The 14,001-nt window shown below is 42.6% G+C and overlaps 1 protein-coding gene across 1 annotated transcript; it reads right to left on the reverse strand.

Annotated features, from left to right (window-relative positions):
* Positions 1–13: 13 nt before the first annotated feature.
* On the reverse strand, positions 14–10,325 carry LOC310735177 (serine/threonine-protein kinase pim-1-like; the record flags this gene model as incomplete). The annotated part of the gene is made up of 5 exons (XM_083557760.1): positions 14–114; positions 205–577; positions 735–785; positions 1,143–1,237; positions 10,232–10,325. Coding segments are annotated over 5 exons (714 nt in total), but the record flags the coding sequence as incomplete, so codon positions are not given.
* Between the last annotated feature and the right edge of the window lie 3,676 nt (positions 10,326–14,001).

The raw sequence follows: 14,001 nt of genomic DNA on the forward strand, positions 1-14,001 counted from the left end.
GCAAAGAGCCACACACCAGTCTGTACAGTGTCACACCCACAGACCAGACAGCCGCTGGTTCTGCCAAATACTTTTTCTTTTTAAACCACTCAGGAGGAGCGTAGCTGGGTGTGCCTGTTAATGACATTCCAGTTAGTAAAAGAAGCACACATCTCATTGCTATGCAGAACTCAGATACGTTTTCAGAGCTTTCAGATTATATACCTGTAAATTCTTTGTACTTGTCCTTGATCAAGTCTCCGCACCCGAAGTCAATCAGCTTAACTTTAAGAGTGTTTGTCTGAACCATGATGTTTTCTGGCTTGACGTCACGATGCAGAATTCCTCGGCTCTTGCAATGCTTCAGCGCATCTATCAGCTGAACCATGACTAAACGAGCCACAGTCTCAGGCAAGCAGCTGCCATACCTACTGCAGAACTGGTGGAGGTTTTCACATGGTTCGGGTCGTTCCAGAACTATGTAGTAGCACTTTGGCTGTTCATACCACTCCAGAATCTGCAGGATGTTTAAACAGTATGGTTCTGTATTGACGATGGACATCAAAGCTACCTCAGTGGGCAGGAAACCATGTCCAGGCTGTAGAAAAGAACGAGTGCTACATATTATAACCCCAAACTGCTTATAAAAGTGTTCTGAATAACGTGATTATTATTATTATTATTATTATTATTATTATTATTATAGTATAGGTTATAAGGTTTTATGTACATTAAGACATGCAGAAGAAACTTACGATTTCCAGTTTTTTAGGTGCTTTACGTTTGGAGATGTACTTGATTGCAACCTGAGAAAATACAAATGTGTTCTGTGATTAGATGAAATTATTCACATAAATGAACTAAAAAGGATCTTATCTTTTATTTGGCCTTAGATGTTATATAATTTTAGCTGATCATAAAAGTGTAGTAATCACTTCTGCAGTTTTATTGAAAAACCTACATTGAGCCATGATGCCATGATGCTTATAAAAATCAGCCTCTTTCAAAAGTCACAATCACGTATCAGTGAACACTGCCATTCCTGATCTTATGATTAAATATTTAGCATGATGACTAAAAACAGGCTTCCCCAATGTGTATATTAAATTAAAACATATGATGAAGTCAGAGATACAGAATAAAACAAGAGAGAAAAGACTTACTGGCAATCCATCTGCTTTACGTACACCAGCATACACAGAGCCAAATCCTCCTTTGCCCAGCAGTTCTCTCGTCTCATAAACCTCCAACAAATGTGCTGTAAAAAAAAACATCCAAAGATGAGTGTCTAATTCACATAACTAGTCCTACTGCTGTTTATCCACTTCAACTTTCTTTTGCCTTACCAATGCCTAAATGTTTAGGAGGTAGTTTATTTGTGTTGGAGACGTCAGTTTTCTCTTCTACTATCTGTTTTTTCTGTCTCTTCTGATGAGGCTCATTTTCATTGGGCAGAATATCAGGTTTCCTTTTGCCTGTAAATGACTTGGGTTGATCGTATGCCCTTTTCTTTATGTTCCAGCTTCCAGTGTGCTGGTTGATGTATAAGACGAAATAAAGAAAGTGATAAGAATTATAATTTTTGCATAAATAATGTGGTGATAATGCAGCAACACAGACACACACACACACACACACACACACACACACACACACACACACACACACACACACACAAAGTGTATATGAATACAGAGGTGTTTCTAATATATGGGACAGTGAGGGTACATCACATTCACAAACCCTTGGACAAGTTTGCATGTATTTTTTTTTTACCTAGTTTAGTTTTGTTGGAGACGTCCGTTTTCTCTTCTATTATCTGTTTTTTCTGTCTCTTCTGATGAGGCTCATATTCATTGGGCAGGTTATCAGATTTCCTTTTGCCCCTATATGATGATTTGGGCTGACCATGTCCCCTTTCCTTTATGTTCCAGCATCCAGTGTGCTGGTTGATGTATAAAACTAAATAAAGAAAGAGATAAGAATTATTTTTTTTGCATAAATAATGCTGTAATAATGCAGCAACACACACACACACACACACACACACACACACACACACACACACACACACACAGTAAATGAATGTTGGTGTTCCTAGTAAATTGAGTGCACATCACATTTGCCCAATGTAGCTGCCATTTTGTTTACAGTTTATTTTCAGAATCTTTGTTTTGGTTCCTTGGACTTTTTATTTACCAAGACTGAACTCAGAAATAAATTTAGATCAGTGAGTTTTAAGATACAGAGGTTTGATCTAATTGGGTAGAGTTTATTCTGGTGACATAAAGCATACATTTCTTTTTAACTTTCCATTACGGTCAGGAACTGGACATTGAGTCCGTTTTAAACAAGGATGTTATGTAGTGTTTTGCGTCTTACATTTTTTGTGAAACATTACAGCAGATGGCGCTTTATTCTCGGTTTTATTTCCTTCTTGCCCAAAATAACGCATCCAGCAGATATCGTTGTCCAGCAGTGAAAAGACGTCGCGTATCCATGGCAACATTTGATATTGATGACGAAACAGTATGTGTACAGTTTTGTCTCCAGGTAACGCCTCTGTTTAGTTTACATCTGAGGGGTTTCACTACCACTGCCCTGTATTTACACATTTATATATATATATATATATTCAATAAAGAAACAAGAAGAATGTGATATATATATATATATATATATATATATATATATATATATATATATATATATATATATATATATATATATATATATATATATATACAGTACTCTGCATAAATAAAGAATAAATAAAAGAGTCCAAATTAATAAAAGTCTAAATTAATTCACTATTTGGTGTGACCACATTTTTTCTGCAAATCAGCATTAATTCTTCTAGGTATACTTGCACACACATACTTTTAAAAGTTCTGGACAGGTAGTTTGTTCCAAACATCTTGAAGACCTAACCACAGATCTAGATCTACATGTAGATCTTTTGACTTGTTGATGCTGAAATCAGGGCTCTGTGGGGGCCAAAACATTTACTTCCAGGACTCCTTGTTCTTCTCTATGCTGAGTTAGTTCTTAATGATATTGCTGTATGTTTGGGGTTGTTCTCTTTGTATTGGGTGAGACATATACAATGGAAATAGTTCAACAAGACTTGGGTTAATTTAAAATGGCTGTTAAAGGTGACCAAATATTTTTCAGATTCTAATGGAGATTCTATCCGTCTCTCTCTTCAAAGACATCACTGGGGTGGCTTCCATTTTACCACAATCTGGTTGTAGGGTTCATGTTACTAAAAAAAATTTATATTACCTTGATTACCTGATAATACCTTGATTCCTAAATTTTATTTTATTTTTTTAACCCCCAAACAGATACAGAAAGTGCCACTGGTTTACACTCCTGTTTGAGACAGTCTTTCATAATTTAGGATGTTTTATATTACTTTATATGATAAATAAAATTCCTTTATTTGTATTAAATAATGATTGGTAATAGCATGTAATGTAGCTGAAAAATAATAATAATTTCTGTAGTGAAATGCCAGTTATGTACACTTATTTCAATAAAAAAACTGATTAAGCCTTTCCAAAGACTCAGCCTTTCCCAGAAATGCTGAGTTATCCACATGCCCTGTCAGAGAAAGTGCTCAGAGTTTCATATTGTATAAAATGTTTTTTTATTGCTTTACTTTCAGTGGTTTAACTTGTCTTAAACTATTAGGGCACTAATGATGGAGAGTCACACACTGTGTCAAAAACCTGAAAAACTCTATTTATTTTTAAATCTAGTCAATAATTACTGTTACATGAGTGTGTGAAGTTCTGACCCATTGTTCTGACTTTTAGGTTCTGCTGGAGCACATTTCTTCCTGAAACCCTGGAGCTCCCATGATGGTACTTTTTGGCCCCATGGTTTTAATATATTATAGGTGTATATAGTACCTACTACTACACTACATAGTTCCCAACATCTTGTCCTTAATGAGTGCAGGGGGTCAATGAGGCTGCAGATGATAAACCCTGTTTTAAATGAAGCAATTCAATCTTATTTAATAAAAGGTCCTGATGTAAAAAAAATCCAGTGTAAAACATGCAGATGTTTGCCGAATCAAACATGCGGATCACTAATCAGAAACTCATACCGGATCGGTCGACGCCTGAGTAAACACTACAAGCTAAAGCTAAAAACGTACTTAACAACAAAGCTACTGTTATTCGATAAAACATGGATGCTGCTGCTGTATTACCACATTTTACAAATCCAAGATTTGACATTGACTCAGATCAAGGCTCACTTGCAGTAAAATGGAAGAAATGGTTTTCGAGATTTTGAACATTTCTAACAGCTGCTGGTGTAACAAACAAGACCAGACAAATAGCGGTGTTTCTGCACTATGCAGGAGAACAAGTACAGGACATTTTTGACACAATTTCAGAAAATGGTGACAGTGATGATTATGATAAAGCAGCACCAGTTCTAACTGAATATTTTAGCCCAAGCAATAATACAGAGTATGAAGTGTATGTGTTCAGACAGGCTGAAATCAAACATGCCAAATCAAACATGCGGATGGTCCGCTGTGGCGACCCCTAATGGGAGAAGCCGAAAGAAAGTTAATCTCACATTAAAACAATTGCTAGACTTTGCCAGAGCATTTGAAACTTCAGAGCAGCAGGCAGATGGAATTGAAAATGACACAGGCTAATAACTTTTAAAGTGTTGCAGCGATACCAAAAACAAACTTCAATCAGAGAGAACGTACAAATCACCAACAGAAAATAACACAGAGAATACCACATATGGCTAAGAAATGGCTAACTTCACAACACATCTAGGTATACACCATTGCAAGATCACTCTGTACTGGCCTCAAGCCAATGTTGAAGTTAAAAGATTTATGAGAACGATAAAAAAAAAGCCACATCAACAGCTTTTGCTGAAGGAAAACCTTGGAAACACGAATTGTACAAGTTTATGAGGAACTACAGAGCAACCCCCGATCAGACCACTGGAATATCCCCGGCCGAATTTTTATTCGGTAGACCTATACACATCAAATTACTGACAGTGCACAGCCCAGTACACAGCGATGCACCTAGGCAAGCTGATTGCCACAAAAAGGAGAAGATGAAACAATACTCAGACAAGTGGAAAAGAGTTTTAACATCTGAACTCACAATGGGAGATTCTGTACTATCTAATTCTGTAAGCTAACATAATTTTGAGAAAATGCATTCCCGGTTCTCAATAATGAACATGCCTAGGATAATGTGTTATTGTTGTCATGTTCTGACATCTCTCTTCTAAAACAAAGGGAGGGATGTAGTGTTGTACTGACTCTTTAGGAAATTACATTCACGTCATGCATTGCTGTTGTGTTTATGAACAGAGAGCATGTAGTGTTAAGTGAAGTATGCAGTAAACCTCCTTGTGAAGCACACGTTTCAGGTGTCTCGGTCATTACAACTCCTACTGACTTTCATTCCTCTTCTCTCCAGCGTGTACCTCCACCTCTCTAGGCACTTCTTAACCTTCTCTCTACTCTCACCACAAATAACAATATCATCCGCAAACATCATAGTCCATGGAGACTCCAGTCTGACCTCGTCCGTCAACCTGTCCATCACTACTGCAAACAGGAAAGGGCTCGGAGCCGATCCTTGATGCAGTCCAACCTCCACCTTGAACCAGTCTGTCGTTCCTACTGCACACTTCACTGCTGTCACACTGTCCTCATACATGTCCTGCTCCACCCTCACATACTTCTCTGAAACACCTGACTTCCTCATACAACTTAATTCCCCTGTAGTTACTGCAGGTCTGCACATCTCCCTTGTTCTTAAAGATTGGCACCATCACACTCCTTCTCCATTCCTCAGGCATCCTCTCACCTTCCAAAATCCTGTTAAACAATATTGTTAGAAACTCCACCGCGTCTCTCCTAAACATCTTCATGCTTCTACCGGCATGTCATCTGGTCCAACCATCTTTCCACTCTTTATCCACTTAATTGCTGCTCCCACATCCTCGTTACTAATCCTATCCACTTTCTGCTTCACCAAATCCACCCCATCCAACCTTCTCCCGCTCTCATTTTCCTCGTTCATCAGCTGTTCAAAATACTCCCTCCATCTTCTAAACACACTCTCCTCACTAGTCAACACATTTCCATCGCCATCCTTTATTGCTCTAACTTGCAGCACATCCTTCCCAGCTCTGCCTGGCCAATCAGGACAAATCTTTTACTCCTTCCTTAGTGTCCAACTTCTTGTGGCATTCGGGCACATCCCACTTGTTCCCGAAAATCGAGAGATTTAGGACATGGAAGATTTTAACAATAAAATGTAACTAGATTAAGAATGTTACTAGTAGAAACCGACTACGCCACCCGGGGGGGCTCAGTTACCGGGGATAACCCTTTATAAAGAGATGCACAAGGCACTCAGGTTCGTCTACAGCTGAGTCAGGACATGAGACAGAGGTATAATACACACAGTTTATTAAAAACTCTTAAAATTACATCACATCATACAGATTATACCACATAAGAATGCTTGGACTCCAGGGCTGGGGACCTTATTTTAATGATCTCCTATCCACAGCAAATACACATGCACTCGTACGACACCGCAACCCCACCTGTCGACCACTGCACACCGAAGGAAGCCACCACCAAGCAGAGAGGAACTTGTCCCTCACACTAGAACTGGTCTCCCAGACACCTGGAGAAGAAGCAAACCACAGTATGGTTAAATCAATTTACTTTACACACACACACACACACACACACAATTACGAAAGTACAATAACAAGGACAAAAAGCAAAAGAAGTACAACAGGAATAATAAACAGTCAATTCCATTTAATACACCTCATCAAATAAGCATATGACCTCTTAGCATTCCACCAACTGTTGGGTAGCATCCAGGTCTTCAAACTCCTCAGATAAACAAATATGTATAGCAGCAGTTTCTCAGGCCACCTCTCAGCAGACCGTCACAGTGTGGAGCACTGAAACAGACACACTAACACATACATGTATATAAACAAAGCACACAGTCCGCAAAAGCGCTAGCACTTAGCTCCGTGGCTAATCCAGTAAGCCGTAAGCTATAGCACGGTATGGCCAGGACATGCGTCCCACGCTGATGCTCGGCACGTAGATAGCATGCACGCCGATGCAATATGTCACTCCCACCAGACACCGACTGCTCCTTTTATAGACCCACTAATTTGATAAGCGAAACCTGGCCATCACTACAATTGCTCCGCCCAACCATGTGACTGTTCCCACTACCACAATCTACCTCCACTTCAAGCATCGTCGTCCCGACGATGAATCAACCAAGGCCTAAATAATGCCCGAACAGTGTTAGACTCGGACATAAGGAAGGCGCTAGACCTTATGTCTCCTCCCCTTACTGTGCTTGGCAAATAATGCACCTTAGAATGTTGTCCAGCCCCTACTCTTCGAGTTCTATGTGGAGTATTCCCAGCCCCTACCATTTGGATTGGCAGAGAGCCCACCCCAGAACCCACCATTGTAAGTTTGCTGAACACAGGCATTAACATCACATTCTCCTGCCTGGAACGGGAAGGCTCCAAGACCATAAAATCACTAGCCACTATTTTATTCGGGTGGGAAACCAACAAATGCCCCCTTTAACTCTGTACAATTGGGGCTGCATCATTAGCTAATTGACACTGCTCTCCATCTCGAACCCTGCGAGCTACATCAGCTGACATACCTGACCAATAGCATCGCTGCCTCACTAACTCAAGGGTACGTTCTACCCCTTAAAGCCTGTGATGTTGGTACATCTGAGCCTGTACCTCTGAACATAATACCTATAATAACAGCACTGAAATACTGCCTCTCCCATCCGGGCAAAGGATTTTTCTATGTAACAACCCTCCTGCTCGACCAGGCAGTCCCGTTGTTAGAGCAGCTTAATAACCAACTTTAGCACTTTTGGGACTCTGGACACCGCCCCTGTTGCCAAAACTTCCGCACCACCCCAACATTCAGATCGACCACCTGCAAAGCACAGAGAGTACGGCCCCACTGTGACTGGCATCCACCTCCATCTTATGTGGGTCTGTTGCTACACCACCAGAGGAGATAACAGGACCAAAATAACGCACCCTTTCTCGGAAAAACGCACACTTCTCCAATTGCAGACTTAATCGTTCAGCTCAGAGACGTCTCAGAACTAGCCTCAACCGCTGCACGTGTTGCTTCACAGACGAAGAGAACACAATAATATCTAGATATAACAAACAGACTGATGCCTTTGGTCACCAAAAAGCCGTTCCATCAACCATTGGAACGTGCTTGGCGTTTTACACAGCCAAACAGCACACAATTCCATTTAACAAGTACAAATGGGGTACAAAAAGCAGTCTTGGAATGATCCACTTCAGAACCTAGGACTTTGTTATATCCGCTAGTCAGATCGAATGTAGAGAACCACTGGGCACCTGCCAGGCAGTCCAACGTCTCCTCAATCCGAGGCAAAGGAAAGGCATCCTTACGAGTCTCCAAGCTAAGTTGACAATAGTCAACACACAGCTGACGACTACCGTTCTTTTTCTTAACCAAAACAATCGGGGAGGCATATGGGCTACAGCTCTCCCTAATAATGTGTGCATCGAGTAGCTGACCAATATGGGCCTTAGCCAGCTCATATTTCAATAGTGGAATATGTCTATACCGCTAACAGACTGGGACATCATCCGTAAGAGGATTTTCATGCGATAAGAGGTTCGTACATCTTCATGGGTGGAAAACACATCTTAGAACTCATGGAGGAGGGCCCCAACCTGTTTCTGTTCCGCTTCCATTACACTCTCAATTCTACCAAATCAATCCGTTCTGATATTAAGGTAGCAGAAGCACTACACAAGGCTACCTCAACAGACAGAGGGGGCCTCCAAACTATTGACTGCTCTGGACTGCAGCCAATGACACGAGCACAACCGATCCTGACCCCACGGTTCAAACTTAGGCCAGAACCAGCTCAATAATAGTCGACACCATGGACCCGGTATCAACTAAACAAGCTACCGACACCCCACCCATATTAAAAGTTGAGTTTTGCCTTTTCAAAAACGTCCGCCACAGACGGAGAGCGCGTGCTCGGAGGGGTTTTGCTTTTCTGTGCCACGTTCCTCTCATATTCAGCATAGCGATCAGGATGTTTGGATTTCAGGTGATAAATTAAACCCGACATGGAGAAAGTCTTTGCAGACCTTTGTAGACCCTTTTGAAATTTCGGCATTACATGTTTTGCAAACTGCTATCCATGGGTCTTTCTCAGATATACTGAAATACGTCCACACCGACAAGCACGTGCAGGCTGCGGTTTCTGTTTGCGTCATCACAACAAACTGTTTCGTGTTTTTTCGGTAATCAAAGTCTTTTGGCCGAAAATTTTCGGTGGCTGAATATTCGGTGCATCCCTACCAATTATCAATAAGACCACAAGAGCCCTACACATTCCCTACTGGACCGTGACTCCAAAGCCCAATGGGAACTAGTTTCCCGACGCTTTAGGGGCAGAGACGGAACTATATTTACCGGAGTTGGAAACGATGGTTTGTGAGGGGGGATGAGAAGGGTGATTTTCCTACGCACAATTTTGAGCAATATGTCCTGGTTGTTAAAACCGGTAACAAATTATAGACGATGAACGGGGAAATAGAGCACCAAAATACTTACTTTGAGACACTGCTTGAGTAAGCTGATCAATTTGCCCTTGCTTCCGACGCAATAACTTTCGCAGTTCATGCATTTCCGAAGACTGCTCCCCATGACTCACATCAGTCCCTCCCTGGACCCCATACTGAATTCCACTTACCAACGGTACAGATTGACTCCTTCCCCTCATGCCACCATGCGTTCCCTCACATTTCAAACGAATAGCCTCACCCCAGCTCCAAGTGGTGGCGCTGTGCATGGTGACACGCAGCAGCAGTTTGGGAAGCGTGCAGTGCAGTGTGGTTTGTTTGTTTGCGGTTTTGTGCTTGTTTATTGTTTGTTTCGTGCTTTTTTTTTATCTATTAGAATTTTTTATTGTTTGGAAACAATGTCTTATTTTAATATGACAAGTTTTTTTTTTTTTTTTCTTTTTTTGCACTTTTTGAGTGTTTTTTGCGAGCCCCGTGTATCTCTGCAGTACAGCCGCGAGATTCTTCTCCTACTACGTAACTCTGGAGAGGGAAGTGTGGTTCCCCTGGCAGCGTTTCCAGCAGAGGTTGCTCAGTCGGATTTTACCGCGGCAAACTGAGAGTGTGTATCCAAGCTGAAAGGGGTAAGGAAGAGGGGGAGTCGCGGAGGAATGCGTCAGAGATTGAAGAGACAAGGCCATCGTCGTATTCCTCTCCCTATAGTTATGCTGGCTAACGTTCAGTCACTCCGAAATAAACTGGATGAGCTTCGGGCAAATGTAAAATTCCTGAAGGAGTTTAGAGAAGCATGTCTTCTTGCTTTCACGGAAACATGGCTCAAGGAACAAGACTCTTATTCCGACTTGGAAATTGATGGATTTGGGGAACCCTATCGTATGGACAGAGATCCAACTGCGACGGGTAAATCACTGGGTGGAGGATTATGCCTTTATGTTAACAAAAGTTGGTGTAATACAGTGGTCGTTAGGGAGACACTATGCACTCCCGACATTGAACTCTTATCTGTTTCGACCCTATTACTTACCAAGGGAGTTCCCCCCAGATATTTATCACGCTCGTGTACATTCACCCGAGAGCTAACGCTGACTCTGCAGAGAGAGAGGAAAGAGAGGAGAAGTCCCTGTGTGTTTTTTATCAGTATGTAACCTTTTTTACACACTATATGAAATGTTTAGGTCCTTGTTACGGATCTGTTAAGGGAGCATACAAATCGCTTTGTAGAGCTCCCTTGGGTTCATCTGATCATAATGTGCACTTGGTTCCACTATACAAATCGGTCCTGAAGAAAAATAAGCCGGAACCTCGTTTAGTTCCGGTGTGGTCAGCTGAATCTATAAATTGTATCCAGGACTGTTTTAGCTGCACAGATTGGGATGTGTTTACTGATGTGCTGATTTAGATGAATTCACAGAGACGGTGTCATCTTATATTACGTTTTGTGAAGATCTTGTTATTCCCAGGAAAGAAATAGCCATTTACCAGAATAATAAACCATGGGTCACTAAATCGGTAAAAAATACAATTATTCAGAGAAATATTTGTTTTAATCAAGGTGATGTGACTCAGTATAAGGTATAAAAAAAAAAAGTAAAAAAATTACTTAAATTGGCAAGGCTTAATTATAAGGTCAAAGTGGAGGATATGCTAAAAACTGGGAATTTACGTTCTGCATGGGAGGGGGTGAAATCCATGATGGGTTCCATGGGATGAATTTAAAAAAATGTAATATTTCTCTTGATGGAAAGCTTGATTTTGATCTTTCTAATGATCTGAACGTTTTGATAATTGTTTTAATAGTCATGATTTTAGGAATTGGCAGTGTTTAATAATGCTGCTCCGGAACAGAATAGGGTTAATGCTGACAAGGATTTTGTTTTAAAACTTTTTCGAGGTGTAAGAGAGAGGAAAAGTTCTAGCCTAGATGGTATTGGGGGCTGTATTCTTAGAAATTGTGCGGAACAACTTGCAGATATTTTTTGTTTTATTTTTAAAATGTAATTGAGTCTCCATACGGTTCCCTGTCTTTGGAAAGAGTCTATTATCGTACCTGTTCCTAAGAATAATGCACCAAAATCTTTAAATAAATACAGGCCAGAAGCACTTACCTCTCTGATAATGAAAACATTTGAGAAGATTGTGAAGGATGCGCTTTTGACCATGGTACAGGCCAATCTAGATCCGCTTCAGTTTGCCTATAGGTCAGGCAGGGGTGTTGATGATGCGATATGTGCTCTAATAAACATGATTTTGGCACACCTTGAGGGCGCAAAAACTTTTGTACGTTTGGTTTTTATTGATTTTTTTATCAGCCTTTAATTGTATCCAACCTCATTTCCTAGCAGAAAGGTTAAATAAGGTTCATAATATTGATTTTGGATTGATAAGTTGACTGATGGATTTCTTAACCAATAGGTCTTAGCGTGTGAAGGTGAACAGTGTTTTGTCTGATGTACTTTTTTTCTCTACTGGGTCACCGCAAGGGTGTGTTTTTTCACCTCTTTTATTTGTGCTTTATACTAATGAGTGTCATACGCAACTTGAGAGGCGCCATATCATTAAGTTTGCTGATAATTTAGTGATCGTTTCCCTCCTTAATAATGATGATTCTGTCCACGGTTCTGTATTGGTAGATTTTATTGATTGGTGTAAACTGTCCTTTTTGGACATTAAAGGTCTGCGCGAGGTTGGCTGACCGTTCGCCTTCGCCCACCAGCTTCGCGATGCGTGCCGGAGATGGCTGCGGGACGAGGACCGGCGCACGGACGAGGTTCTGGATCGCGTGGTGTTGGAGCAGTTCATCGCCCGTCTTCCGCCGCGAATGGCGGAATGGGTTCAGTGCCAGCGACCGGAGACCGTGGACAAGGCGGTACAGTTGGCAGAGGACCACCTGGCGGCGTACGCGGGGGCGGGCGGATCCCCTGGGTCTCTGTCGGAATCTCCTTCTTCCTTGTCCCCTGGCTCTTCTCCCTCTCCTCCCATTCCCTTACCCTGAAAACGGGGGCCGATTTCCCCGAAGCCGGTGGCTCGGCCGCGAGCTCCTCCCTCTTCCTTTTCCGCTTCCTCTCCTTCTGCTCTCGCTCACAGATCTTTGCCTTTGACTCAACAGGTGGTGGAGACAGTCCGCGCAGGTGCGGAGCGGAAGCCTGGGCCGGTCTGTTGACGCTGCGGGGAGCCGGGGCATTTCCTGGATCAGTGTCCCGTCATGGAGTTGGGGGTGATGGTCCGGATTCCTGAGGTGCCACAGGCTGCCGTCGATCAAGCAGGAATGTACCTTATACCTGTAAGCATCCAAGGGAGTACACACCAGGCGTTGGTGGATTCGGGACAGCCATCCATCAAAGCCTGGTGCGATGCGAGGTTTTGAATACTGCACGCCGGGTGAAGGTGAAATGTGTGCATGGGGACGTTCACGAATATCCACTGGTGGCCATTTCAGTTCGTTTCAGGGGGAAAAATCATAGAGTGGAGGCGGCGGTTAGTCCCCGCTTCACCCATCCGGTGATGCAGGACACTCGAACCGGAGAGGAAACGACCCAGTTGTTGGTCCCGAAGAGCCGCAGGGAACTTTTATTCCATGCGGCTCATCATAATCCAATGGCCGGGCACCTAGGTTGTGTGAAAACATTAGACCGCCTAATGGACCGTTTTTATTGGCCGGGCATTCACGGCAATGTGCGTAGATGGTGTGCGGCATGCCAGGAATGTCAGCTGGTGAATCCGCCGGCCATCCCAAAAGCGCCTTTGCGCCCTTTACCATTAATCGAGGTTCCCTTCGAAAGAATCGGCATGGAACCGCACGCGGGCATCGCTTCGTATTAGTCATAGTGGACTATGCGACGCGATATCCGGAAGCAGTGCCCTTTCGCAACATCTCCGCATGCAGTGTTGCAGAGGCGCTCTTCCGAGTTGGGATCCCGAAAGAGATCCTGACTGATCAAGGCAAGGCGTTCATGTCACGAACACTTCGCGAACTGTACGAGTTGTTGGGGATTAAATCGATTCGCACCAGTGTCTATCATCCAGAAACCGACGGGCTGGTGGAGCGTTTCAATCGAACCCTTAAAAACATGATTCGGAAGTTTGTACACAGGGACACGCGGAATTGGGATAAACGGCTCGAGCCCTTGTTATTTGCAGTACGAGAGGTCCCGCAAGCCTCCACGGGGTTCTCCCCGTTTGAATTATTGTACGGCCGTAAGCCGCGCGGAGTGCTGGACATTCTCCGGGAAAATTGAGAGGAGGGACCTTCGAGCGCAAAAAACGAAATTCAGTACGTTCTGGATCTGAGAGCAAAACTCCACACACTGGGACAGCTAACAATCGAGAATTTGCTACAGGCACAGGAGCAGCTTAGGC

This window comes from Silurus aristotelis, assembly GCF_946808225.1.
Source record: "Silurus aristotelis genome assembly, chromosome: 1".
Classification (NCBI taxonomy): Eukaryota; Metazoa; Chordata; class Actinopteri; order Siluriformes; family Siluridae; genus Silurus; species Silurus aristotelis.